This window comes from Grampus griseus (genome assembly GCF_964374135.1).
Source record: "Grampus griseus genome assembly, chromosome: 8".
Taxonomy (NCBI): domain Eukaryota; kingdom Metazoa; phylum Chordata; class Mammalia; order Artiodactyla; family Delphinidae; genus Grampus; species Grampus griseus.
Window position 1 is genome coordinate 107,262,523 of NC_139002.1, and position 27,593 is coordinate 107,290,115.

General features: G+C 57.1%; 1 protein-coding gene across 5 annotated transcripts in view; it reads left to right on the plus strand.

Moving 5' to 3' along the window:
- CTTN (cortactin) overlaps positions 1-14,156 on the plus strand; it is a 33,194-nt gene extending 19,038 nt beyond the window's left edge. For all 5 annotated transcript variants that reach the window (XM_082661157.1, XM_082661153.1, XM_082661154.1 and 2 more), the window contains 7 exons: positions 860-915; positions 4,596-4,665; positions 6,722-6,870; positions 9,525-9,614; positions 11,456-11,597; positions 12,404-12,475; positions 12,924-14,156. In XM_082661157.1, the coding sequence (XP_082517283.1) occupies positions 860-915; positions 4,596-4,665; positions 6,722-6,870; positions 9,525-9,614; positions 11,456-11,597; positions 12,404-12,475; positions 12,924-13,060 (716 nt within the window). In that variant the 3' untranslated portion in view covers positions 13,061-14,156. The remainder of the gene's footprint in view (positions 1-859; positions 916-4,595; positions 4,666-6,721; positions 6,871-9,524; positions 9,615-11,455; positions 11,598-12,403; positions 12,476-12,923) is intronic.
- Positions 14,157-27,593: the final 13,437 nt, after the last annotated feature.

The following is a 27,593-nucleotide window of genomic DNA, read 5'->3' on the forward strand; positions in this document are numbered from 1 at the left end:
CCGATCACTGGCCTTGGACCAGGGGCGTGGGGCAGGCGTGTCCACGTGGTTTCTGTGTCTCATTTGTGGTGGTGTTTTTTTGGTTTTTGCTAGTTTTTTTGATGACACCATCTCTGTGTGACTCCTTCACACAGAACCAGACAGTACGTACGCAAAGCTGGAACTCGACAGGAGGTTTCTGGGTGCATATATTGGGAGTCCAGATGGCAAACGTGCTTTTGCTCAGAGCAGTTATCTAATGTCTGTCAAAATTCAGGCTTGATCATTAGAACCGGGACACACAGTTGGCAAAGAGTCGTGTCCTCATTTTACGGGGCTGAGTTTAGGCGCTCAGCCCCAGCGTTCAGGGAGAGAATCACCTCGGGCTGACCCGGCAGACCGCGTGGGCGTGGCGTTGATACTGCACGGCAGTGTGACTGTCACGTAGATCTGTGTTGCTGCAACATAAGTATTTGGCTGGTAGAAGTTCCGGGAAACTTTTTCTCTTTTAAAAAAGCAAGAGAAAAAAAATAAGTAAAACGAGAGAATCCCTGCACTTGAGCCTCTTTTTAGCACTCAGTAGAGCAGGAGCGCAGAGCAGAGACTGTGCTAGGAGGTGGCGCCCTGCCTGCCACCCGCACCCCTGTCCCCCGGGAGCACGCGGGGAGCATGCCACACCTCTTTCCTGCCTCTCACCTGCCTGCTGCCGAGCACCACGGGTAGAAGCCCAGCTCGCAAGCAGAGGCTCATCGTTCCACGTTCTCGTTCTGTCGCTCTGGGTGCATTTTCTCGGGCTGTTTCTGGACCTGTTTGCATGCGCCTGCTGCCGGCAGCTGGCGGCCCTCAGCCCGAGACTAAATGCCGTGCTGTCACGTTGCAGACTACTCCAGAGGCTTCGGTGGGAAGTACGGGGTGCAGAAGGACCGGATGGATAAGGTGAGTGCTTCACGTCCAGGGCTCGGGGTTTTCTGCTGAGAGGATCGGGCGTCTGACGCTCTGGGCAGGCAGATGGCTGTTCCCTGGGTGGTCTCTGGTCACCGGTGGGCGCCTGGCGCGTGTTTGCAGAAGTGTGAACGTTTCAGGCAGGCGTGTGTCATCACCGTGGCGGTGCCATTAGCTGGCACACGTGCCGGGCTTCGTCTCCTGTGTCACGGGTGTCCTCTCCTCGACCCCTCGAGGCCACGCTGTGAGGCAGTTGCTGTCCCTGTCACGTATGGGGGGGGCGGGGTCCCTGGCCAGGCAGGCGCAGCACTGGGCCGCCGTCGCGAACGCCTCCCAGACACGTGGCTGTGACCGTACTTGGCAGTGAACCCATCTGGAAACCGAGCTCTTTGGTCACGCTGGCCGCGTCGCGGGGCCTGCCGTCTTGGGGAAGGCGGATCCGGAAGGTGCGCGTCGCCGCAGGGGGTCCCCAGAGGCAGGGTGACACGGCCGCGCGGCTCCACGCTCTGCCCTCCCTGTGGTGCCCTAGTCCAGCTGGTCCCTCCTGCTTGGTTTCAGAGTCTCAGCGCGTCAGGTGGTTGGGTTTCTGGTCTAAATTCCAACCGCGTCAGAGGAGCAGACCCACGAGCCGCGTGGAGCGGTCCTCGCTGGGGACTGGGCGTGGTCTGTCTCCCGTCGGTTCAGCTGGACCGAGGTTGAGGCTGCCCTGCCCGGTCGGTAGTCTGGGCGCCAGGGCCGGTCCCTGTGGAGTTCCCCTTCCATCAGGCTCCCAGCTGACCCCTCGGGGGACCCCATCACGTGACCGCGTGTGGGCCCTGGGAGCGCGGCAGGGCACAGGGCTCTGGCCGCGGGGCCGGGAGTGTCCTGAGGGCGTGCGAGTCGGAGCTCGGCGCTGCGGATGGTGGGAGCTCGCCAGGGAGGACGAGGCCAGTGTGTGTGTGGACGTGGGGACGGGGACACCGAGGACCTGGCGGGCCTGCGGTCGGTGTTGTGGCAGATACAGGAGGTCTGAGAGAAGCCAGACGGGGCCCGCTGCAGGGGGGCAGGTGGTGAGTGGCTGGTCACGACCCACTTCAGGGAGCCCTGCGGACCCCCGGTGAGGTTTTGTGTTTCGTCAGATGGGTTCTGAGCGGCCCTGCAAGGGTTTGACAGGCAAATGACGTGAATAGGACGTGCACCAAGCAGCCTCCCTGCCCCGGGGTGGAGAGTGGATCGCGCGGGAATCCGCAAGGCTGTGGCCCCGGTTAGGAGGCGGCTTCAGCGCCTTGATCGGGGTGCTTCTGGCTCGGCCTGAGGATGGCGGTGGAGGGAGAGAGATGCTTCCTTGAGGCAGCGTGGGTGCTGAAGCCCCTGCGCTTAAGGGGTGAGGGGGAGGGCCTCCCGGGTGGATGGTGGGGCTGTCTGCTGAGCTCAGGAACTTGGGGGAGGGGCAGGGCTGGGCGGGATGAGTTCCCTGTGGGCACGTCTGGTTGGGCTGCCAGGCGGCGCAGGTAGTTCGGATGGAGGGGGTAGGGGGGGTGCCTGCAGACGGAGGTGGAGTTGGGGAGCCTGCAGAGCGGCGAGGGGGCCATGGGCCACGCCTGTGGGATGGCAGTGGGCAGGCTGGTCTGAGGAGACTGGGCAGGGCACCTGGTGAGGTGCGGGGAGCCCACAGGGTCCACTGGTGCTGGTCTGAGGGTGGAGAGTTGTGAGGGGGGGAGGGGCCGTCTCTGCCCCGAGGCGCTGCTGGGGACATCCTGTCTGGGCGAGCCAGGTGGTGGCACTTGGCATCTGGCAGGAGTCTGGGCTGTGGGAGGGAGGGAGCCGTGCCAACCACGTTTGGGCCATGATCGGGGAGAACTGGGCACTGGTCAGCCGAGGGGATGGTTCTGTTTTAAGGTGGGAGGAGCCCAGGCCATAGACAGGGAGGTGCAGGGAGACCCTGGGGCGTGGCGGGGGTGCGCGGGGTGCCCCTGCGGCCAGCTAGTGGTCTGTGCTGTGCGCTTGGGAAGCCCGGTGCTTAGAAGGGTGAGGCACCTGCCCAGGTCTCAGCCTTGGCGGCAGCATGAGATCATCCCTGGGGATAGGGGGCGCAGGGACTCAGGTCTGACGTAGTCCCCGTGGGTGGTGGAAGCAGGTGTGAGGTTTCCGGCAGGTGAGCCCCAGGAGAGGCCGAGACCTTGAGTTGGTCAGGCTGGACGGTGGGGAGCGGGGAGCTGGGTCTAGGTGGAGGAGGGTGGCCAGCAGGAGAGGGGAAGGCTGTAGTCGGTGGGCGGGTCTTGGTGATGGGGGTGCAGTGTGGTGGGGACCCCGCAGCTGGAAACTAGAGGCTTGGGGTCGTGGTGTTTGCCAGAAGCCTGTGGGCGAAGGCAGAGAGGTGGCTCTGAGCATCGTGCTGGAGAGTTGGTCGGACGGGACGGGCAGCGGGTGTGCGGGAGCCACGGCCCGGAAGCTGGGGGGGCGCTGACCCCTTCCCCGCCGAGGCCGCAGGGCAGGCAGGAGCCTTGTGGGAGAGCCGGTGGGGGCAGGGCCTTAGAGGTTGTTCTGGAAAGAGATGGGGAGGTTTGGGGAGCAGAGGAGAGGGGTGGTCTGGGCAGCCGAGCAGCTACCTCGGAGTTGGAGGAGGCAGGAGAAGGGGGCTTTGGCGGGAGGGTCGGGGCCGGCCCCCAGGCGTGCCGACCAGAGCCCATGGATCACTGCCGCCCTCGTGGAGCTGCCTGCACCTGAACTTGGTGCGGGCCGTGCGCACCTCCCAAAGCTGCTGCTCGCGGCCGGCCTCAGGGTCAGCCGGTCACAGGCTTCCTTCCACGCATCCTTTCTCACGGTTCCTGTGTCAAGAAGGCAGTGACCGTCCTGAGCCCCTGGCGTGTTTCCCTGGGAAGCGTTTGTGCCCAGCGGCCAGTGCTGCCCTGAGCTGTCAGTCCGCGCCGTGTCAGCCTTTACGTGGCCGGTTGTCGCTGTCCTTTTAGTCTCACAGAGTTGGGTCCCTACAGAACCAAACTAGAGTCGCGCTTACTGGGAGAGGTGGACGATCGGGGGGCCTTTGTACGTCCCAGGGTCCTCTCCCAGCGCAGCAGAGGCTTCTGGGCTCCCCTGCAAATTCTATCCGTGGCGAGAGCTTGGGAGGAACACGTGCTTGGTTTATGGTTGTGAAGTGGAGGCATGTGGTAGGGTTTTTGGTTTTTCTGCTTTTTTGAGCAATTTGCTCAAATTTGAGAGGAAGGTGCAGAGATTTCCCGTATACTCCCTACCTCCCCTCCCCCACCCAGTGGTCCATTTGTTACGATCTGTGAACCTGCATTGAGCCTACGTCGTAGGCACCCAGCGCTGAGGTCGGCTTTAGGGTTCTCTCCTGGGATGGTGCATTCTGCCGGTTTGCACAGGCGTGTAGTGACTCGTATCTACCACTGTCGATTCCTACACAGTAGTTTCACTGCCTTAAACATCCTGGCCCTGCCCATTCACCCCCCACTCCCCATAGGTGTGTTTCTTCTCTGACTGTGACCCGTATGGTCACCAGCCAACGTGTTATCAACACACTTTTCACTTCTCTGTTAATGTGCAGAACAGGTGGATATGAAATCTTTGGGCTCTCTGGTTGGTTCTTTTGGAAGACCTGGGGCAGGCCTTTGTGCAGGGAGAGGAAAGGAAGAAAGAAAAATACGTTCCTGATCTCCCCTTTCCTGTCTTGGTAGAACGCTTCCACCTTTGAGGACGTTGCCACGGTGGCCCCCACTTACCAGAAGACTGTCCCTGTCGAAGCAGGTAAGTCCTAGCAGACCCCCTGGCAGCACCGTGTTTTTTCCCGGGAGAAATTCCACGCTGTGTGGTGTCCCCAGGACAGTGCTAAAGGGGGAGAGGAGCGTCGGCAGGAGCAGATGAAGCATTGACGGAGACCGTGGCTGATCTGTGTATTTTGGGGACAGCAGTTGATTACCCGTTTGAAGCTGTTCATTCCTGCAGAGGTTCAGAGGCACCTTTCAGACACGGGCGTTGCAGCTCTCTGGCGGCGGGGATCTGTTTTGGGGGGTGCTTCCCATAGCAGAGCTAGGTTAACTGCACGTCCTCAAGGGCCCTGGGAGGTTCCTGCGGAACCTGCCGCTGCCCCGGCCGTGGCATGTCTGAGCAGCATGTCACCGCGTCTGCATGAGTTCAGGCAGCCCTCTCCTTCCTCACTCACGGGCGAGGACCGGGCTGCTCGCAACCCGCCCTTCCGGTGCCTGCTGCGTGCGTGGGCCTCCTGCGGTCCTGGTGTCTGCTGGGGAGCCGTTAAACATGGGCCAGCCTGGGAGGACATCGTTTAGTTGGGGGAATTATTACACGTGATAGAAGTGGTCAGTTAAACGCAGCAAGTGGAGACGACCATTTATTTCCTGTGGCCGCCCTGTGGGCCAACAGTCCACACACTCTGGTCTCAGGACACTGGCAGAAATTGCTGAGGCCCCAAAGAACTTTTGTTTACATGGGTTATGTTTTCTGATCTTTACTGTGTTAGAATTAAAATAGAGGCGAGAAGAATTTACCGTTTTATTAATTCACTTAAACATTTAAAAGCAGTGAAACTATCACTTATTAGCATAATACTTTTTATGAAAAAAATAACTACATTTTCAAAACCAGAAAGTGCAGAAGAGTAGCATTTCTTTGCATTAAGGTATAGTTAGTTGATTTACAATATTAGTTTCAGATGTACAGCCTAGTGATTCAGAAGTTTGAGAGATTATTCTCCGTTTACAGTTATTATACGATATTGGCTAGGTTCCAGGGTAGCGTTGTGTTACGTTTCTGTGGAATCTCGTCAGTGTTGGCCAGCTGAGCTCTCTTAGCTGCTTCTCACTCCTTCAGTCTCTCGTGACACGTTAGGGTGGTGAAGAAAATCTGGACTCCCAGATAAGCAGTGGGAAAAGGGAAGAATATTCTACTGGCCGTTTCCGGTCGTATTCTCTGTACCCCAGTCCAGCAGGCAGCTGTCCAGTGGTTTTCTTAGAGGTTGGTCTCTCTTGCGCAGCAAGACTTTGTGACATCACGTCAGGGTCATTGGAGAGTATCGATCACTGAGTCACGCTGATCTTCCACACCCTGGCACCTTTCATTATACAGCGTCCCCCAGGTCACGTTCGGTGACGGTATCAACCTCGTCGCGGAGTCTCTGAGTAAAACCGGGAAATTGTCATACTCACGGCAGTGGACACGGATTTTCCAAAATTCTGATTTTGCTTGAAAGCTTGAGTTTTCCTACTGACAACAAATACTGTAGTTGTTTTTTAACAGGATAGGCTCAGCTCGTTCCTTTCGGAGAAAGGGTCTGGCACGTACCCAAACGGTGTAACCGTAGTTTGTCCATTCCGGGAAAATGATGTTCCAGGAAAAAATCAGTTCGGCCTGCATCTCAGATAGTTGCACGTGTTTTCCCTGGAGGCCCCACGGCACGTCCACAGGGGCAGTCGCAGTGGGCTCCGCCCTCCCATTTTGTCACACAAAATGTTAAAAGGGTTGAGATCTACTCACAATCAGTACTTTCTACTGTTTCATCAAGGGCATCCTTAGGGGGATTTTCTTTCCTTGTGAGTGTCTGGTGGTAAAGAAAACAGTGGTGTTCGGAATGTAAGAGCATTGCAGATGCAGGGCTATGCCGTCTTCCCGCTGTGGGTACAGCACACGCAACGGTGAAGGCCGTTCCTGGTGGGGGACTGAGCCGGCAGCCGAGGGGGCGCGTCGCCCTCAGCTGGGGTGCCTGCTTCCGAAGGGACAGGCCGCCCTGGCGCGGGCCCGGTCCGGGGGAGATGGTGGTGCCCTGAGTAAATCTCTCCTTTCTCTGCAGTGAGCAGCAAAACCAGTGACATCAGAGCGAATTTTGAAAACCTGGCGAGGGAAAAGGAGCACGAGGACAGGCGGCAGGCGGAGGCGGAGCGGGCGCAGAGGATGGCGAGGCAGCAGCGGGAACAGCAGGCGGCGCGCAGGCAGCTGGACGTGAGTGCGGGCGGCGCCCGGGCCCCCCTTGCGTGCGCGGGGCCGTGTGTCTGGCTCGTTCCTGCATCTGCTGCAGAAAGTGGTCAGTAGAAAGCGTTTTGAACTCGCGCCGAAGGCTGTGCTCTCAGGAACTTAGCCTTCAGCAACACAGACGATCCAGTCTCTTGCCACCAGACACGAGACGGTCGATGTGCCCCGGCTCCAGCCGTGCTGCTCCAGTGCTGGGCGACTGCGGGCCTGTCCTCCCCCGTCAGGCTGGCGGCCCCCGTGCCCTTGGCCCAGCCCCCGTCCACACATCTCCCCCTCAGTCTGTTCCCACCCGTCACCCTCGGGAACGCGCTGTCCCCTCGGGTGGCAGGTTGAGGACACAGAAGGGATCCCCGTGAAGGAGGCCGTCTGCCGGCTCTGTAGCCCTTGCTCTGGAGCTCGGGTCGGCAGGTGTTTCTGTGATCCTTTACAAACTGTCTTTGCGCTGGAGAAGGTGCGAGCTGTGAGGGGTGAGCCGGAGAGTGTGGACTCGCTCCTTCCTAAAACTCTGTAGCTGGACTGACGTCTGATGGCCCGGGTCCCCCTCCGCCACCTACCAGCCGGGCGGCCTGACGCGGATCAGCGCACTGTCCCGCGGCCCACGTTCTTGCCCGTGAAACGGGTGTGGGGGCGCCATGACTCGGGTGGCTAGGAAGTCGAATCTGAAATAACGCGTGTGTCGTTTTGTAGATTGTAAAGCTCTACTTAAACCTAAGGACGTTTCCTCCTCAAATCAGTGGTTAGGGCTCTGAAGAGCCCGTCAAGGGTGAGTGGGCGGTTGAGGCAGTTAACATGCAACGGGCAGGAAACGCTGGGCGCTGGAGCCGGGAATTAAATAAGCCCTGATAACACGTTCTTATCACACGTGGTGAAGTTGGGATGATAGCAAACGTGTATAATTACCACATACCATTCCTTAATTGTCAGAAACTTTAAAGCTGTCTCTCCTTTAAGTTTTTAGTTAGGCGCTTGTAAGTTTTTCTTTGTTGCAGACACACACGTGCACACTAGGAGGCATTTTTTCCGATAACTTGGTCTCGTTTTCACGTAACGCCTTCCTCGTTTTATGGTTCGGAATTGGACCCCTGCAGTCTGAAAGCTGCAGAAGGGCTGGAGGGCTTGAGAAGAAGGAGGCTCTCGGTCGCTGTTGTCCAGCCCCTCTGCCTTTGAGGTTCTCTCGCCGTCCCTTCCGCCGTGTTGTCCCTCGCTGTGTCCAGCCCCTGCCAGCCTCTCCCCGCCCGCCTGTCCCCCGAGTGGCTCCCATCGATGGGCACGGTACCGCTCGCACCAGAGCCCTCTGGGTTGTGAGGCGCTCTCCTGGGGCAGGACGCGGCCCGCACGCGTCCGAGCGCTCCCTGTGGCGGGTGGGGCGGCCACGGATGCTCGACCCGCACATTCTCGGGAGCGAGCGTGCCCCCGAGAAGGAACGTCTCTGTTCCCCGCCAGATTGGGGTGTGGCGGGGTGGAGGGGGGCCGTCACGGGTCCTCGTGCCACTGCGTGGTGGGCGGCAGGCCCGGCCTAGGCCTGGCCCCTTCGGGGAATCACGCTGCCTCAGGGATTTAACTCGTGGGCGAGCTGCCGGCGCCGTGAGGACTCGTGACCGTCCTGCTGGTGCGGGTCAGGCAAAGCCACACTGGGGTCCAGAGCCGCGTGGTCTCCGGAGGGGGTGGTTTCCAGTGGGCAGTGCCGCCGCCGGCTGTCAGGCAGCCTGGCAGAGCAGGCGGGGAGTGGGTGGGGACGGTGCGGCTCCTGCGTCTGCTGCCCCCGTCCTGTCCCTGGGCGAGCAACTTCCCTCCCCGGGCCATCAGGTTCCTGATCGGTGGTGTGGAGAAGGTCCACCTCACAGGCGTCAGCACCGGTTTCCCGGGGCCGCGTGCCGTGGCTTAGGACAGCGCACGGTTACCGCCTCACAGGCTGGAGGCCGGAAGGCCTGGGAGGGGTGACGGGGCTGCTTCCTTCTGGAGGCTGCAGAGGGGAATCGCGTCCTTGCCTTTTTCAGCTTCTAGAGCCCCCCTCCCCTCCCCCCCACCCCCGCCTTGGCTTGTGGCCCCTTCCAAGCTCTGCTTTGACTGTCTGTCTCCCGCTTGTAAGGACCGCTTGTAAGGACCTGTGATGACACTGGGCCCACCCGGGTAATCCAGGGTCACCTCCTGTCTCGGATCCTTACCATGGTCACGTCTGCAGCCTCTTGCCCTGTAAGGGCACACATTCACAGGACTTTGGGGGTTGGGATGTCAGCATCTGTCCACCGCTGTCCATCCTCTGGCCTCCCCAAGATTCACGTCCATCCTACGTGCAAAATCCCTTCACTCCGTTAGAAGGTCCCCGGAGGTCTCAATCCGTTACAGCATCAGCTTGGAGCCCAGGTGACGGCGTGCGGATCAGGTGTGCGGGGGGCACTGCCGCCTCTGGCTGGTTCCGTCAGCCCTGGGGGCAGGACTGCGTGGGCCACCAGGGCCGTGTCTTGAGAGCAGACTTGACCGCATGACCTTGCCTGCAGAGCAGACGCTCCCTTGACGTCTCTGCGCCCTGCCTCTGCTCCGTGTTGCCGCTCCTTCCTCCGGCAGCAGCAGCAGTCGCGGGGAGGCCTGCCGACGTGCTGACTGCTGCTGTCTCTGCATTCCAGGAGCAAGCCCAGGCCCAGAAGCCCACGCCCCCCGCGTCGCCCACGCCCCAGCCGGCCCAAGAGAGGCTGCCTTCAAGCCCTGTCCGCGAGGTTGGTGCTTTTATCCGCTTTGCCCATGAGTCTCTGACGCCCTGGAGACGCCCTTCCCAGCTCAGCACCCCGTGGATGGGGTCCCGCCCTGTGCTGCTCGGTGCCCCGAGGGCAGCCCTCCTGAGCGCGGGGGAGGGGGGGGCGGGGGGGGGCGCTCGCTGCCTCGGCTTACCCACCGGCCTTCTCACCCGCCCGCCGGCCCCGCTGTGCTCTCCTGAGTCAGCCTACAAGGGTCAGCCGGTGCCCGGGTCTTTCCCTCACCCACTCCCTGCTGCCCTCGACCCGGACCACACCCCCTTCCAGGACCCTCGTCCCCGCCTGGCCGCCGCCCCGCGGCCCTCCTCCCTTGGTCTCTCTCGAGCACCGTGTTCTCCGGAGGCTCTGTCCTTGGCCCTTCCTCCTCAGTCTTCAGTCGCCAGGACCTGCTCCTTTGACCCCTGTGTCACTGAGCCACCTGCCCCCCTGCCCACGGCCGGGTCTCCACAGGCTCTGCGGGCCCCCCTTCCAGAGCAGCTCGGCCCCTGCCGTCCACACCCACACCCGGCCCAGCCCGAGTCCCCTCTGTCCCGCTGTCCCTTTCACCTGGACGTCACCACTTAGAGCTCACTGAGTCACAGGGGACTGAAACTGGCTCAACTCGGCTGGGGCCTAAAGGGGCTGAGGGTGCGGGAGCACCGTGGGCGGGCCTGGGCCTCAGGGTGGTCCGTAGGCTCACCCCTCTGCCTGGCGGGTGTGGCAGGTATGGCGGGTGCGGTCTTAGAATCTGTAATCCCGTGCAAAGGGGGCCCCTGTGCATCCGCCCGTCGGGGCCCACTGCTGGGCCCGTCACTAGCGGTTGGTCCCTTAAGAAGGCTGGAATGACACGTTGTCCTGGGTGGGGCAGGGAGCCCTGCCCAACCACGTGACGGGTGGGGGGGCTGCTGCGGGAAGATAGGAGGTTAGGGCGTTGCTGGCGGCTGTGTGCAGTGACCTGCTCGGGGTGACCCCCTGACCACTGAGCGGCTCCGCGTGACCCTGCAGCACCGTCTGGCCCCTCACCCTCCGGTCTGTTCCCTTCACGTCCAGGGGCAATTGCCAGTAGGAGTCCGTCACCCCCTTGTTTAGCCCTGGAGTGGCGCCCGGTGCCCGGCCCAGGTGGAGCCCTGCCCTGTGGCCTCTGGAGGAGCGCTTCCGGCCTGCCGCACCCCTCTGTCACCCTCTGTGGGAAGCCGAGGCCTGACCACCGGCTCTCCTGGGGCTCTCCGTGGGCACCTTCCTTTTCTGACCCGCGAGGGTGCCCTCAGGTGGACCCTGGTCGGAAACGCTGGTTGAAGCCGCTGTCGGTGGTGGATGTTTGGGAACTGGGGTCGCGGCGCAGGTGGCTGTCAGCAGAGCGCTCTTGATGTCCTCTTGCGTGGGACTTGTTGGTCACTTCCTTGCCTCACCTCCACGGAGGGTTCGGTGAGGATGGAACCCGCCACCCGCAGGCTCAGCTGCCCTAGCCAGTGGGATGGGGTGATGCCGTGGAGCTGCCGGCAGAGGCCCGGGAGGGCTGGGACCCAAAGAGGAAACGGGCCAGACCTGCCCCAGGAAAGTGGGGCTCTCGCAGCTGGCAGGTCTTTGGTGACGGCAGGACTCAGGGTATCGGGGGTGTGAGGACGGGCTTGTGAAGGGGAGCCTGGCCCTCGGCACTGCGGGACCCATTAGGGCCCAGGCATCCGCGGGGTGTGAGCAGGTGACGCCTCCCCGTCCCTGTGTCTGTCTCGTCTCAGCCGGGGCCGAGAGTGGTCCGCGTGTCTCTCTTGGTCGTGTGGCCGTGACCCGGCACGGGCCACGGGAACTGTCTCCTCGACTCTCCGCAGGCCGCGGCTCCGTTCCAGGCCGAGCCGAGCCACACCGGTGAGCCTGAGCCGGTGTACAGCACGGAGGCCACCGAGTACCGGGAGGCCTATGACCCGGAGGCCGTCTACGAAAGCACGGAGGCCCCGGGCCACTACCAAGCAGGTACACGGGTCTCCTGCATTCCACCCCCTCTGCTTCTGTTCCCCTGCTGGCCGACCTGCCCCACCTCTGCCATGCTTGCGGGGCTCCTGTCCTGCTGCGGGCCCCAGACCCCAGGGGGCTTGGCCTGGCCTCCCGGGGGGTTCCAGGAGATCCTTGCTTGTGCTGAGGGCGCTGAGAGGGGTGGGCTTGGAGGAAGGGGCTCTTGCTGTTGTTGTATCAGAGTAGAAGCTCGTGAGGTCTTCAGGAAGCCAGAGTACGTTGAGGTCTCTGAAGAGGGAGATTTCTGCGTGCTCTGAAAATCTTACGGGTGGATGAACACTCCAATTGGTCTTTGATTTCTAGAGATGAGGTTTCTTTTAATGTGTTTGGACAGATTTCACACAAGCCCGTTCTCCCACTTGGAGTGACATGAGAATCAGTATCAGAATCTACACCAGGGCAGGGCTCTCACCTTCCCCGAGCACAGCGCGAGGTGTGATCAGCCGTCTGCTGCTTGCATTCATTTGTTCATGATATGACCTTTCCTAAAAGTAGTGCTCAATCTTTAAAATGTAAAAAATGACACCCTGAGAACTGCCAGTGCCTCTATCGAGATCGTTACACGTGGATTCGCTCCTCGGAGCCGGTTCCTCCCCTTGGGAGCAGGAGCCCGACGGCCCACGGCGCACCCTCCCGATCCACGCTCGGCACCCCTGCAGCGTCCTCTCCTGACGGGCTCCTCCACCCGGACCTGAGGAAGGGGCGTCTGACGCGGGAGTGAGAGTGAGCTCTGCTTCCCTCTCAGACCCTGTTCTGGTTTATTCTAGAGGAGGGTACCTACGGTGAATATGAGAACGATCTTGGAATCACAGCCATCGCCCTCTACGACTACCAGGCTGGTGAGACACCGCCCCGAGGGCTGGAAATGGTGGTGGCGGGGCTTCCAGTCGTTCGTCTCTTCAAAGTCTGACTCTCAGAGCGTTATTTACGATTTTTCAAAAGAATTTATTTTGGAACAATTTCAAGGTTATAGAAAAGTTGCAGATACAGTCCAAGGAATTCCTGTATCTCCCTCAGCCACACGTCATCTGCTCTGGGTTAGGGTTTTGTTCGAAGGGCTCTGCCCTGTCTCTGTGTGCGCCCCTGTGCGTGCAAAGCCCCCTTCACAGAGTAGGGGAGACAGTGAAGCCTCCACCCCCAGGACCCTGCACCCCCAGAACCCTGCACCCCCATGGAGCCTCAGTGGGAGACCGCCAGCTCGAGGGACTGCTGGAGGCTTTTCCTCTGGTGGCTGAGCAGGGAACGCCGAGTGTGACCGCTGCCCTCTCTCTGTGCCCTCCTCCCTAGCGGGCGATGATGAGATCTCCTTCGACCCCGACGACATCATCACCAACATCGAGATGATTGACGATGGCTGGTGGCGCGGGCTGTGCAAGGGCAGGTATGGGCTCTTCCCCGCCAACTACGTGGAGCTGCGGCAGTAGGTAGCTGGCCACGCCCTCGCCGTCTGTGGCCACGCCCGCCTTCCGGTGTTTTCTTCAGGGTGCCGAGGGGAGTGTGCACTGCTTTTATATTTAATACTTTGCTGATGCTTTTGAAAATGTTTACGCCACAGAACTTGCTAATATATTGTAATCATGCTCCTTGGAGGACTCGGTGATTGTTTTTATGCATTTAAGTTTTTTTTTTTTTTGCCAAATCAACTGTTGCCTGGAGCCACTTCGGGGACCTTTGGTCCTGAGTGCTGTTGTCCCTGCCCGCCTCTCGCCCTCCACTCCAACGAGGTGGGGGCAGGAGTCCCTGCCCAGGGTTTTGGAGGAAGAGGGAGGGCCTGATAGGAAGTTAGAATTGTGGGGCAGTCGCTAGAAAGTACGGGAGCTGTCGGCTCGGTCGGAAAAGCCCCTTGCGCTGTGAAATCCCACAGTCTTTGCTGGGTTTCAGCAAAGACCCCCCCTTTCTCCGCGGCTCCCTCCTCTTGTCCTCGTTCTCTCGCCTCCCCCCGACGCCCGGCCTCCAGGAGGGCTGCTGGGCCCCTGCTCCCGCCCCCGCTTCAGTGTCACCAGTCCCTTAAAGACTGTCCTCCCGCTGTCCCCAGCCCCGGGCAGCTGGCCTGTGTCCGCCCTGTGGGGAGACAGCCGCTGCTGGGGGAAGGCAGGTCCCTTCCCCATGGTGAACCGCAGAAATGCTTCCCATCAAGGAGGCCGTGCTCTTTTTGCCAAAATATCATGTTAAGTGACAGCAAAATCTGATGGATTGACTTGGCTGAGAACAAGAGGGAGTGCTGTGGCCCGAGACGCTGCCGTGGCTGCTGCGGGGAGCCCTTCCCCCGGGAGGGACCGCGAGGCCCACCCGGCTCCCGCACGTGGCCGCGGCAGTGTCCTCCCGGGGGACCACGTGGAAATGTCTCTGGTGTTGGGATGCCAGTGACCAAGAGGTACACGTTTTCTTTCCTGAAGTGCATTTGCTTTACCACGATTAGGTCGGGTTTTATATGCAATTCTTGTATCTGAATTTCTGTAGCACACCTCATAGGTATGATTTTTTTAAATTAAACATTCAAAATAAACTGTTTTTGATCCACTTGCTGCTGATTCACTTCATTCTACAGTGGGGGACGGCCTTGCTGTCACCACCCGGCAAGGTAAAGCCTTGTATTTCTCAGCTCTGGGCCAACCAGCTTCCCTTTTGAAGAAGCACGCTCCTTAAAAGGTATTTTTTAGGAGATGAAATGTTTTAACTCTCGAAATTTGTGCAAGGATCCCAAGCAAGACGGAAAATGCTGTGTTTAAAACTCATTTCTGAATTACGGTTTTCAAAATACATCGCGAGGTGATTGCAGTGTAGCCAAAGGTATCATTTTCCTCTGGGGCGCAGCAGTCCGTGTCCAGGAGACAGTGGTGCTGAGCGGAGGAAGGGCAGGCTTGGGTGGTGGGGGGAGAGGGGTTGCAGCCTCCAGGTCAGCTGAGAAGCCCCGGAGGTCGTGGGCGGCAGCAGCGAAGCGTCAGGACTGACACGTCCAGGCCGCCCCGCTCAGTGGTGGTCCGCTCCCAGTTGTGCAGGTTCCTGCTTTGGAGCCTCCGACGGTGAGGAGTGGGGTGTGCTGCGTGCTAACCCGGCTCCCTGGTTTCCAGGACGGTAGGCAGGGCTCCCCTTGCAGGCGGCTCATCTGGCGGAACGAGAGCTTCGAAGCTTCTGGAAGATGTGCTCTCCCCAGCCCCCTCTTGAGGACCTTGGCCTGGTGGGCTGCCTAGACCCTCAGGCAGGTGAGGTGGTGACCTTTTGTTTTCAAGCTAAGGCTGGAGGACTGTTACAGTGGCGCTCTCTGAAAATTCAGGAATTTGGAAGTCGGCCCTGGCTACCCCCCATCGTGTTCCTGACTCCCCGGGTCTGGTGGGAGCTGACCTGGGTCACCTGGGAGCTGGGAGCCTGAGTTCCTGGGCTCATTTCCTTCCCACCAGACCCCCCTGTGGAACCTTCTCGTGGTGCTGAGTTGCCCCATTGAGCCCCTTCAAGCCTGGAGGTAGCACCATTGCCCCCTGGGCCAGCTTTGCTCGCGGGACCCAAGCCTGAGAGGCCCCTCCCCCCACGGCAATGTGTGGGGTCGGATGGGAGGCCCCAGTGCTGGGAGTCGGGCCGCCCTGCCTGCAGCCGCCTGCGGGGGACGCTGTTCCTGAAGAAACGGGGCAGGGAGGTTTCCCCACGATGGGGTGAGGGCAGAACGTGACAAAGGCAGGGGCAGGAAGGCCCCGCTGGCCCAGCGTCTGCCCAGCCTGTCTCCGCCTGTGACCACCTCTTGGCCGTGTCCGTGTGACGTGTCTGTGTGTGTCCTGCTGACCGCAGAGCCTGGCGGGCAGGTGGGGCCTCTCGGGAAAGGAAGGCCTGTTCTGATGCTCTGCGCCCTGGACGTGCCGCGTGGGGCATGCACCTGCTTGACTTTACGCTCTGATTTCTTCATCTGAAAAAGGGATTAAAAACAATGTCTTCTTTCCTCCCAGACAGGGGCTTCAGGGCTCATTCTCCATGCTTGAATTTGGAGTGTTTTGCCAGGATACACCTTAAGGATCTGATGGGTAGAGTGTATGCATCTTACCAGTAAGACATAACAATACGTTTTAGGAATTTGTTTTTCCTGAAACATTAGGAGACCCTAATCTTATCCTCTCAGACCCAGGTTTTAAATTCTGTTGTGTTTTTTTTTTTTCTCCCAATATCCCTTTGGATATTTCTTCTGACCTGTCTGTTCTACCCTGGGAAGACAAACTCTGCATCTGTGATTGTGAAAATGACAAATGGAAGGGAACGTAGCAAATGGAAATAGGTTGGCTGAGAAGCTTCCTTTTTCCTGCCCACAATCAGAGTTACAACATTGCTTCTTCAGTGATGTTCAGAACCATCTGAAACGGTTCAGTTGTCATTTGTGAGCTGTAGAGATTTCCCACTAACATCTGCCGTCTCTAGATTAATGTCAGTATTTTCTCTGTTGATTAAACCTCCTATTAGAAACGGAAACACCAGGCTTCCCTGGTGGCGCAGTGGTTAAGAATCCGCCTGCCAATGCAGGGGACACGGGTTTGAGCCCTGGTCTGGGAAGATCCCACATGCCGCGGAGCAGCTAAGCCCGCGTGCCACAACTACTGAGCCTGCGTGCCACAACTACTGAAGCCTGCAGGCCTAGAGCCCGTGCTCCAAGAGAAGCCACCGCAATGAGAAGCCCGCGCACCGCAACAAAGTGTAGCCCCCGCTCACCGCGACTAAAGAAAGGCCCGTGTGCAGCAACAAAGACCTAACGCAGCGAAAAATAAATAAATAACGTAAAGAAAAAAAACAAAGAAATGGAAACACCACCTCCTGAGTGGGCTGTGTGAGGAGATGCGTGTGAACATTTTCTGTAGGCCTGATAACCCTCAGGTGGACAGAATAGTGTCCACCAAAGATGTCCACGTGCCAGTCCCGGGAGCCTGTGACTGTGTCACATTACATGGCAAAGGGCAAGTAAGGTCTCTAATCAGCTGGCCTTGGTTTGGGGTTATCCGATGGGTGCCATGTAATCCCAAGGGTCCTTAAGAGTGGAGGAGGGAGACAGAAGGGGGATCAGAGCGATGGCCTGTAAAAGGACTCGACCCGCCGGTGCTGGCTTGGGAGGTGGAGGGAGGGGCCACGAGCCAAGGACTGGGGACGCCTCTAGAAGCCGGAAAAGGCGAGGGAACGGGTTCATCCTGGGAGCCTCCTGCAGCCACGAGCCCCGCCCTCACCTTGATCTTAGCCCAGAGAGATGCCCGCTGGATGCTGACCTACGGAGCTGTAGGGTAATGGACTTCTGTTGTTCTGGGCCAGTAGGTTTGGGGTCATTTGTGACAGCAGCCACGGGGAGCTAATCTCCCGTCCTTAGGCTGTTTTTGAAGAGCAGGGTCCCTGTTTTCCCTCTCCTCCCCCACAAGGCTGATATCAGGTTCCCAGAAGGTGCTGGATCGATGATCCGCAGCTGATGTAGTGATTGAACGAGTGACCCAAGCTGCTGTGGTGTGAGTGTTGAGAAGTGGCTTCAAACCAGAGTCGTTCCCCTTGGCCAGTGTCCCTCGTAGGTGAGGCCCTGATCCCGTGCTCATTCACAGCCAGTCCCCATTCCCCTGTTTCTCCTTTCTGTCGTCTGGAATATGGGTGTGATGGCTGGCCTCTGCCAGCTGTTTTGGACTATGAGGCATTTTGAAGGTCCCCTCTGAGGATGGCGGAGCAGAAGCAGAGCTTGGGTTCACGATGGCGTCATGGAGTGGCCACACTAGTCTTGCCGCTTCAGTACTTTTTTTTTTAATGAGGCAGAGGAATAAACTAAAAGAATGATGCCCACCATCCAGTTCTACAAGGATTAAATCATTAGTCACTGCAGCTGCTGACGGACAGTGCACCCTGAGAGGGATTGAGGACGAAGGACAGAACGAAGCTGTCTGTACTTCGGAAAGACAGGCCCCTTAGGTAGATAGAGACCTCAGAAGAATTGTAATGAACCCAGATTCTTGCATCTTCCCATACACAGAAAACACACACACACACACACACACACACACACACACACACACATCATTAAATGAAATGCATACCTGTTGCTCGTGAGTAGCAGTGACCTTTTGTTTTTTAATTTTTATTTAAAAAATGTTTTCTGGCTGCACCACGTGGCTTGAGGGATCTTAGTTTCCCGACCAGGGATCGAACCTGGGCCCCTGGCAGTGAAAGTGCTGGGTCCTAACCACTGGACCGCCAGGGAAGTCCCAACAGTGACCTTTTGTTGAGATGTATGCTTGGCCGTGCACGTTCCTAGCGGGCCATATACAGACTGGCCCCTCCCCCTTCCTCTCAGAGCGGATCGTCAGAGCTATCAGAGGTGGTGTCCAGTTCAGGTTCCGTTGAGTAAAACTCAACTCACAGCTCAGGCGTGTGTGTGTGTGTGTGTGTGTGTGTGTGTGTGTGTGTGTGTGTGAACTTGATAAAACTTTTATTCTGTTTACACCATTGTTATTTTCAGTATCCGTTGTAAGTGCAAACACAATTTGCTGTAGCTTACGCAAGAGAGCATGTTTCTTCGTATTTTTGCCGAATATGAGTATTGTAAAAATTTTAAACCTCTGACAATCTAGTAAGTGAAAACATCTTTTGTTGTTGCTTGTGTTTAATTTACTTCCAGTGAATGGCTCCCTTTTTTCTTCCTTTTCTCCTTTGTTTGCTTCCTTTCTTAAAAATACACAAATGATTCTCTACGAGCTCATGGGAAATTCAAACAAGGACTTTCAATTCTGGAAATATTTGGGACTAGACATTATGAAAACCCTCTTGCCATAAAACACCAAGAGTGTTAGATAAATTTTAACAAGCATCTTGTTAATGCAGAGTCCAGCTTGTAAGAAGGTAAAGAACATGTTTAGGGGTGAAACAGAAGAGGGAGCAGGCACACAGAACAGAAAGCTAGCCCTGACACCCAGATTACCACGAGGTCATCGATTCGTCAGTACCTGCACCTAGAGCCTAGGGGCGTTGCCAGGCGCATGGGGCAGGAGATGAGGCTCTAGGTCCAGCAAGGTGTGCTGCTGGAACAGCGGACTTGAGTAGGGCTTGGGTCCGTAAGGGGACATTGCCTCAAGGAGAGGGTGGCGGCGTTTGTGAAAATCTGCCCACTGGCAAAGAGAGATACTGGCATCACTTGTTTGTCTAGTCCTCATTTCTGGGTGGGGGAAGAGGTTGTGTGGTATTTGGTGGAGATTTTGCCTAAAGGAGATTAATGACTGTTGGAAGGAGCTGCAAAGGGCAAGCTTGGGCAGGATCCTGTAAGGGGCGGGGATAGAATAGAGAAGGGGAGGAGGTTTAGCAAGACATTTCCTCAAACTGACCACTAGATGGTGCCAATAACTCCGTACAGCTTGGTTGCCCTCTCTGAGCAAAGCAGTGATTTGTTTCCCACTATAGTTGTCCCGCAGTATCCCGGGGACGGGGGACGGTACTTCGGGGACCCCCACGGACACCAAAATCTGTGGATGCTCCAGTCCCTTATGTAAAGTGGCGTAGTATTTGCAAATAATCCATGCACATTCTCCCATATACTTTAAATCTCTGTAGATAACATATAATACCTAATACAACGTCGGTACTATGTACATAGTTGCTGGGTGCATGGAAAATTCAAGCTTTGCATTTTGGAACTTTCTGGAATTTTTTTCCCCACACATACTTTCAATCTGTGGTTGGTTGAATCAGGATACAGAACCCATGAATATGGAGGGCTGACTGACTATATATTCTTGCTTTTTTGCATAAGAATTGGTGACGTAGAGATAAAAGACAGCCTCAATAAATCCACAGACAGAAAGCAGACTAGTGGTTGCCGGGGGCTGGGGGACGACGAGGAGTGGGGAGTGACTGCTAATGGGCATGGGGTTTCCTTTTGGGGTGATGAAGTTTTTCTCTTAATTTTTAATTTAATTTGTTTATTTTTGGCTGCACTGGGTCTTCGTTGCTGCATGCAGGCTTTCTCTTGTTGCGGCGAGCAGGGGCTACTCTTTGTTGCGGTGCGCGGGCTTCTCATTGCAGTGGCTTCTCTTGTTGCGGAGCACGGGCTCTAGGTGCGCAGGCTTCAATAGATGTGGCACGTGGGCTCAGTAGTTGTGGCTCGCGGGCTCTAGAGCGCAGGCTCAGTAGTTGTGGCGCACGGGCTTAGTTGCCCCGCGGCATGTGGGATCTTCCCAGACCAGGGCTTGAACCCGTGTCCCCTGCATTGGCAGGCGGATTCTTAACCACTGCGCTACCAGGGAAGCCCCAAAAGTATTGTTTTTATAGCAAAAAAAAAGGAAATACTCTATAAGATGGATCAACAAATGAATGGATAAATAAATTTTGATATATGCATATAATAAAATACTACTCAACTGTGAACACAAATGATTTAGAGATGCATCTGTCATCTTAGATGAATCTCAAAAGTCGTATTGGAACAGCTGCAGAGTTCATGAATGCCAGTAATCAGGGTACTATCGCTGATGATGGCAGCGGACACAACTGCGTGGTGAATGAGTGCCGGGCACCATTCTCTTTCTTTATAAGGATTGTGGGTTTATCATGCATGAAGTAGAGACCAATTACATAAGGCTTTCAAATGTGCACAATAATACTACATATTGTTTATGGACACATACACAAGCAATAAACATATAAACACATCCATATAAATGATAAACGCCAAGCTCAGGGCAGTGGTTACCTCTGGGTGGGAGGAAAGGAGGAAGACTCTGGAGGGAGGGTGCAAGGGGCTTGGACACCAAACACCACAGCTACCTGTGGTGTTTGGTGTCTTCATTTGGGTGGGGACCTGGGTGCTCCTTTTTCCCCATCCTTTTGGCGTGTCCAATATATTTCATAATAATTTTAAAAAGAGTAAGACTAGTACCCAGCAGTGTGTAGAGTGAGGTATATTTGGGTTTTTTAAATGATTCATACGCACATGCTTGCAGATGTATGCACCCGGCCAGGAAAGAATCACAAGGGATCTTTAATAGGCTTTGGGGTGGGGCCCCGGGTCTGGGGAGCCCAGTGGGGCAGGGAGACGTGCCTTTTCCTGATTTGAGTTTTGTACCACATGTATATTTACCTCCTGGTTAAATACATAGTTGAGCCTGTGTGTGTTTATTCCCTTTTGCATTGCCAAAGAATTTCCCATACAGGACCTCATCTGCCCCCACAAAGGTCCTGGGGCCACAGGGATTGTCAGCCCATATTTCAGATGGAAACACTGAGAAGCCCAGAGGTTGCTTGGTTCATTGGTGGTTGGTACAGGTGGGAACCGGGCGACTGGTTCCCAGATGAGGAGGTCCCACCCTGGAGAGTAAATCATGGTTGGGGGGGTCACCCAGAGCAAAATCACCGGCCCCTCTGCTCAGGAGGATGGAGGCGGCCTCGGGGTGTTCGGTGTGGCCGGATGGGCTGCCCTCAGAGGTGTCCCCATGCAGGCTTGGCAAACTGCAGGGCCACCGCCCCTGGGAGAGTGGGGGGCGGGGGCGTGCACTCAGTGCCACACAGCCAAATAGGACGCTGTGGCTCTTCAGCTGTACCCCGACGCTGCACAGCTGGAGGGTTGCGGGCAAGTTTATTCTTCAGGGAAGAATATCTCACCGCCATTACCACGAAGAGCTGGGGGCACTGCAACCCTGTAACAAGCCTTGGGGGAAGGGAAAGCAATATAGTGCAATCGCATCGTGATTGGAGAAAGGTAAGGGGATGGGTGTTGAAGAGAGGGAAGGCGATATGTTCGCCTAGGTGCTGAAAGTCTGGCGGCAGGACTGCAGTAATTCTTTCTCCGTATACACCCACTGTGGTTGTGAGGCCCTGAAACTCAAAACGACAAATCTATTAAGACAATGACCTTCAACAGTGTGCTCCTCCCAATGGAAAAGCGGGGGTCGCACGGCTGTCTGAGCCCCACGACAGTGGAGTCTCCCTGGCCTGGCAGCTGAGAGTGGGCGTGGGGACAGGTGGGGGCGGGGGAACATGGGCCTCGCCGAGGAAAGGGAGCCAGGGTGGAGCTCTCGGTTTCCTCCGCAGCGGCTCTCCCCGCTTCCCCCAGGGCTGGCTCCTGGAGAGCACCTGTAGCTCCCAGGCCCCGCTGTGGCTAGGAAGGCCAAGACGCCTGAGTCTCCAGAGCCGAGGTTCCGGGTGGGCGGGGCCGCCTCGTCCATGGCCCGCCTCCTGGCCTCCGGATTGGTCAGAAGCTGCCCGGCCTACTTCAGGTGGGCTAATCAGGGATTCACACTCTGCCGTTCATGATTGGTCCCCATGGGGCACGTGCCCCGCTGTCCTTTATTGGCCAGTCGTGATTGGCTCACGGGGGCACGTGCCCTGCGGTCCTTTTTTTGCCAGTTGTGATTGGTTAACAGGGGGCACGTGGCCCGCCCAGCGTTCTCTGCGCTCTGCTCGAGCGTCCGCTCAAGGCAGGAGCGCAGGACCTCGAGGCCAGGCTACGGGCCTGCTGGGCCCACTGGCTCCGCTGGGGTCCTGGGGCACCGGTGCAGGCCCTGGGGACGGCGGCTGGGGTGGCACAGGCGTCCTGGGCTGGAGGCGGTTCCGACGTAGGCCGTGCCCAGGGCGGGCGGGGTGGAGGAGGCCGACGAGATGGCGCGCGAGGCCCCTCGATGCCCGGCCGGCCCCTGTGACCTCTCTGCACTCCGTTTTCCGGCCCATTTCCACCCGGAGCTTGGCAGCGGCTCCCGGGGCTACCTGGGGCCCCCCAGGGAGGGCGCAGGCCGCCCAACCCCGGGCGCCTTTGTGGTCCGCGGAGCAGTTCTCCGCCAGCGGACGGCAGAACGGGCGCCTTCCTCCAGAAGCTGGGAATTGAGGTAAGTTAGCCACACCCCTGGTTCTGGGAGAATCACTGCGCTCCCAGCCCCGGCCCTGGGGGATTCCGTCCCCCCAGCCATACCCCGAGTTCCCCCATGGTGCTGGTGCTTTCTACCTGCCTGGTGCGGCCCATCCCGTGTGGCAGGCCCGTGGCGGGAGAGGGAGAGGGCAGGAGGAGATTGAGCCCGGGTGTCGGCCCAGCGCCGTCTGCTTAGCCGCTGGTGAGGGATTTGGGAAGTGTCTCTCCCCACCTGGTGACCCGCCGCCTCCCTGGGGAGGAGCTGCCACCCCCTCCACCTGGGAACGGCTCTGATTTCTGCCCCAGCAGCCGCTACTGGGGCAGGACCTGGGAGGCATATTAGTTCTAGATAGAGGAGGTGCCTGGTTTCACGGGGTGGCGGGGCCGCAGACGGTTAGGACGCGGGCTGCAGAAACATGGGTGGGCCAGGGGGAGGATTCGCAGTAACTTTCCGGGCCAGGGGTCAAGAAGGGTCAGTACAGGGGCAGGCAGCGCTCGGGAGGAGTCCCTGGAGGCACTAGGGAAGTCTCTGTCTTTACCAGGTCTCTGAGGACCAGATGGAAGCTTCCGGAGCCAGAGTGGCTGCAGGATGGCTGCGGTGGGCCCGAGGCTTGAGCGGCAACTAGGGGCCTCTGGAAGAAGGCCTGTGCAGACATTGCCTTTGCAGGGAGACAGCCGGGCATGAGGTAGGCAGAGCTCCTGTCTTCGTGGGGCTTATCTTCCAGAAGTGTGTGTGTGTGTTTGTGGGGGGCAGATAATCAGTAAGCAAATTAATAAGTCAATCTGAGGTAGTAATCAGCGCCGTGAAAAGAGAAAATGGGGAGATGTGAGCGCGTGATTGGGGCGATTCTACTCGAAATCCGGTGGTCCAGGCCACGCAGAGAGGGGGAAGAACGTTCCAGGTTCAGGCACGGAGGAGGCCTAAAGGTGGGAATGCAGCTGGAGCAAAAGGTGAGCAAGGAGGAAAGGCTTGGAGAGGCGGGCGGGCCCAGGTCACTGGGACGCTGGGGGCGCGCGGCTGGATGGCGGGGCTGGGAGCGGCGTGGCCGTTTCTGTTTCTGTGTTGCCACTGCTGTACTTTGTGTTATACCCAGTCTTCTCCTTTTATGGTCTCCTTCACTGCCCCCATAAAGAGCCCCCACACTCTCCACTTCGTCCTCCTGGTTGCTGCCAGAAACAAGCTGGTCACTGGTGCCTGTGTGGGAGAGGGAGAGCTGGGCTTTCCTGGCGAGCCTGTGGGGTGCTAAACGTTTCAGGCCATGTGGTTTTCTCCAGGGCCTTGATGTCTTCATCAGGGCCTTTGTGGTCACATTTATAAACTCCTGCTTGAAAAAGGAGCCTTTATTTTTAGCTTGCCCAGATGGCAGGCTCCAAGGCCAAGGCAGGAAGCCGCGGCTCCCTGCTTTTGGCTTTATGAAGCTTCAAAGCTGTGTGGGCCTGGTAGACTCATTTTCAAACCCATTGTGCAGCCCGGTGACTCCTTTTCAATTGGCCTTTGTCTCTGCCACTGAGGGGGGTTGTGAAGGGAGAGGAAGGGGCTGCCCCAGTTCTCACTGCAAAAGGAGGCTGCTGGGTATGGGAGAACACACACTGGCATCGGTGTCAGGTGCTGTGTCAGCCAGGAAGCTGCAGCTGCAGGCGCTAGAGGCGGGCTTGGGCTGACTTAGGCCACAGGAGAACGCACTGGGAGGAGTTGGGGTAGCTCAGGGCCGGCGCAGGAAGAATCTGATGGGAGGATGGGCCGGGGCCGCTCCCTCGGTAGGACTCACGGTCTCCAGCTGCCGTGCCCCACAGGAGGTGGCATCTGCTCTCTCTGAGCCTGTTTCCTCGTCGGTAAAGGAGATGATCAGCTTTGAGTGGGAATTCTGATGGGAATAAAAGCAGATGCCACGTGTCACGTGGCTCAGAGCTGGGGGTCATTTTACAAATATCATGTCTTTGCTCTGTAAAAACCTGGGATCCTGAGGTCCAGGCTTCCCTGATTCTAGCTAAGGGAAGTGAGGCATCCCGGTTGCCTCTGAATTAAATCTCCCTTTCTCACAACCCTGAGGGGTTTCAGCTGGGAGGAGCCCCCAGCTTGCCCAGCCTCCTGGACCCCTGGCTCTTCGCAAATGCACTTGGAGGGGGGCAGAGTGATGTGTCCTTGTCACCAGTGGTGGATCCTGACACAAATAGCGCTCCTTGGGGTTCTTCCCTACAAGTGGGCGTAGCTGTGGAAGCCCTACAGCACGTCCTGGTCCTGCGCTCGCTGTGGACCTTGGCAAGACTTTGTCTCTTTATCTGTAAAATGGGGCTGTTCGTTCCTGCCTCACAGCTCTGTTAGACGCTCGGGGTGCAGTGCTCTGAATGGTGCCTGGCGCGGAGAGATTTACTATTGTTTCCAGCCTGTACTCCCTCTCGGGACTGTGCACAGAAATAATGGATTTCTGCCTTGTGCTGTGGTCTCGTCCCTGGAGCTTTAAGGGCTGTGTTCCCTTCCTGCTCTCTGTGTTCTGGGGTTTGAAGAACACATCTAATTCCGTTTAAGTTCCTTGGCAAGGAAGACTGAGTGGGCAGTGGCAGGATGGCTTGAGGTGTTGGAGCGTCAGAACAGGTGTGCCGGCCACCAGGTGCGGGCGAGTGATCAGATGTCTCTGACCTCAGTCCTGCTCACCCGGCTGTTTCCCGGGGCCCCATCTCACGCAGGGCCCAGGGCTGGCCTGCCCGTCCGTCTTGCCCAGCGGCCGTGGTCGGTGTCTCACCCCTTTGGCTCTTGGGCTGGTACATACCTCCATCAGAGGCCGCAGCAGCATGTGCAGTAGCGCCCCCTGGGAAACCGGGCCGTGTCTCCCCAGCCACCCTGTTCAGATTCTCCCATGGTGGCTACGTTTGTTGACTGAAATGAAAAAGCCTGGGTATCTGGTTGCCTTTGGCCCGGTGAACAGCAGCACCACTGATAGTCTTGGGAGGTGAAGAGGCACAGGCCCCTGGCGGAAGAACCCAGAGGCGTGCCGTGGACACAACATGTGGCGTCTGCCCTGCCTCCGGAAGGGTCCGGCTGGCTTGCCGAGGGGCCCTGGAAGATGGGCGGCACCGCCCCGCGGGCCTCACTGTTGCTGTGATTAATCTAGCCCCAGGCAGGGCGGCCGTTCTTCCTACACCTCACACCCAGCTTGCACAGTGACGAAGGCTGTGCAGGGCAGCGTAACGTTTTAACTTTGAGCGAATGCAGACGATGGCCTTGAGAACTAGACTGATGTACTTCTCACATTGTCTTTCTTTTAAAAAAACAAACAGACTTGTGTTGCCACGCCTATAGCTTACAAAAAATGGAAGTAATTCTTTTGTGATGAGTGGCCTTGATCACCAAAAACAAACATTTTATTTTTCACAAAACGTGGAAGATGATGGATCGGATCGGTACTGCTGATTGGATAAGCATTACCAACAAGTACCACTCGGGGGCGACACAACACATGGGGAAGTAGGTCTGAAAGCCCAGGACTCTTGGTAAAAATGTCATTTTCTTTTCCCTGGAAGTTCTCAACCATGTTTTGTATTTCAACTAAATGAGAATACTGAAAGTGATATAGTAGAGAGCACTTTTTTTTTTTTTTTTTGCGGTACGCGGGCCTCTCACTGTTGCGGCCTCTCCCGTTGAGGAGCACAGGCTCCGGACGCGCAGGCTCAGTGGCCATGGCTCACGGGCCCAGCCGCTCCGCGGCATGTGGGATCCTCCCGGACCGGGGCACGAACCCGTGTCCCCTGCATCGGCAGGCGGACTCTCAACCGCTGCGCCACCAGGGAAGCCCTAGAGAGCACTTTCAATGGAAAATTAATTGATAACACAATCTTATTTCAATTTTCTTTTTATTTTTTAACTTAAATGACTGTGTATATCCCACAGTCTTATGATGAGGAAGGCTCCAGAATCATGTCTAGGTCTTCTCAACATTTCATTTCTCGAATTGTTCTTTACTTTTCGTTGTGCATTGATATGGGCTTCTCAGTTCAGAAACCAAGGCACTGTAACTATTTTATCAGCTACATTAATACAGTGAAGGTATATTTACCCTTTCATTAAATATACAGCATTTGAGTACAACATGGTTTTATGCAGATCAGGTTCAAAACACCCAAGGCACACACTTTACTTTTTTTCCTTTTTTTTTTGTTTCTGTATTTATTTGAAGGCTCATATTAAAGTTTCAGAATTGCTATAAACACAGAGTTCCAGAGTAGAAGCAATGGACAGTGACTGTTGTGATTTTAAACATAACACGGGAAAGACTGTGAAATGTAGAGACACGTTACAGGAACAATAAAGAAACAAACCACTGATACAGCGTGGATTATAAATTGAAGTGATCAGATCTGCTGAAGTCTGAGAAACAAGCCTGGAAGCTACCCGCCTCCCCACAAAGCACGGGCAGGCCCGTATGCATGCAGCCGCTGTGGTCACCCAGCCGCTGTGGAACTGTCACCTACTTGCGTGTGTACGTGGATATCTACAAATACAGAAGACATTCGAGTTCACTGGTTATTAAAATGCATCAAATAAAGTACAGATAAAAGAAAAAGTCTTCCAATGTCTGTTTTTTTCTTAACAAGACGAACAGATACATTCATCAGGAAGAAGTGGTCTGGAAGAAACCACTGGACAGTGAAGATGGGGGTGGTGGCTAGGGTCTGGGAAGAACCATTGGATGGTGGAGCAGGGGGACTTCAGGGAGGGTAAACTACAAAAGGTACGAGGCTGAAATGTTTTCAGGAACATAGAAACGGAGTGGCTGCCGTTCAAGAGGAGAATGTGCCAGAACAGAAGGAACTGTTCAGGAACTAAAGACAGTGACTTTTCACTGCTGTGAGGCGGAAGAGGTTCAGTATTGAAGTCGAAAATACGCTTCCCTCCAGCAGAAGGGATAGCCCGTGTCTTCCGGGCTCAGTTCTTGGCCAGAAGACGCATTCTCTTGCCTCGTTCACCGAAACGTTGTGGCTCTGTGTCAGCCGGTGGGGCTGCCTGGCTGGTTGTGCAGACCCCACGGCAGGAAGACCGCCGCCGCTTGTGCCCTTGGGGGGAAGGCTTGTATCGGGCTCGCCCTCCGGGCCCCTCTGCTTCCGTCCCAAACAGACAGGAGCGCCAGCGTTCG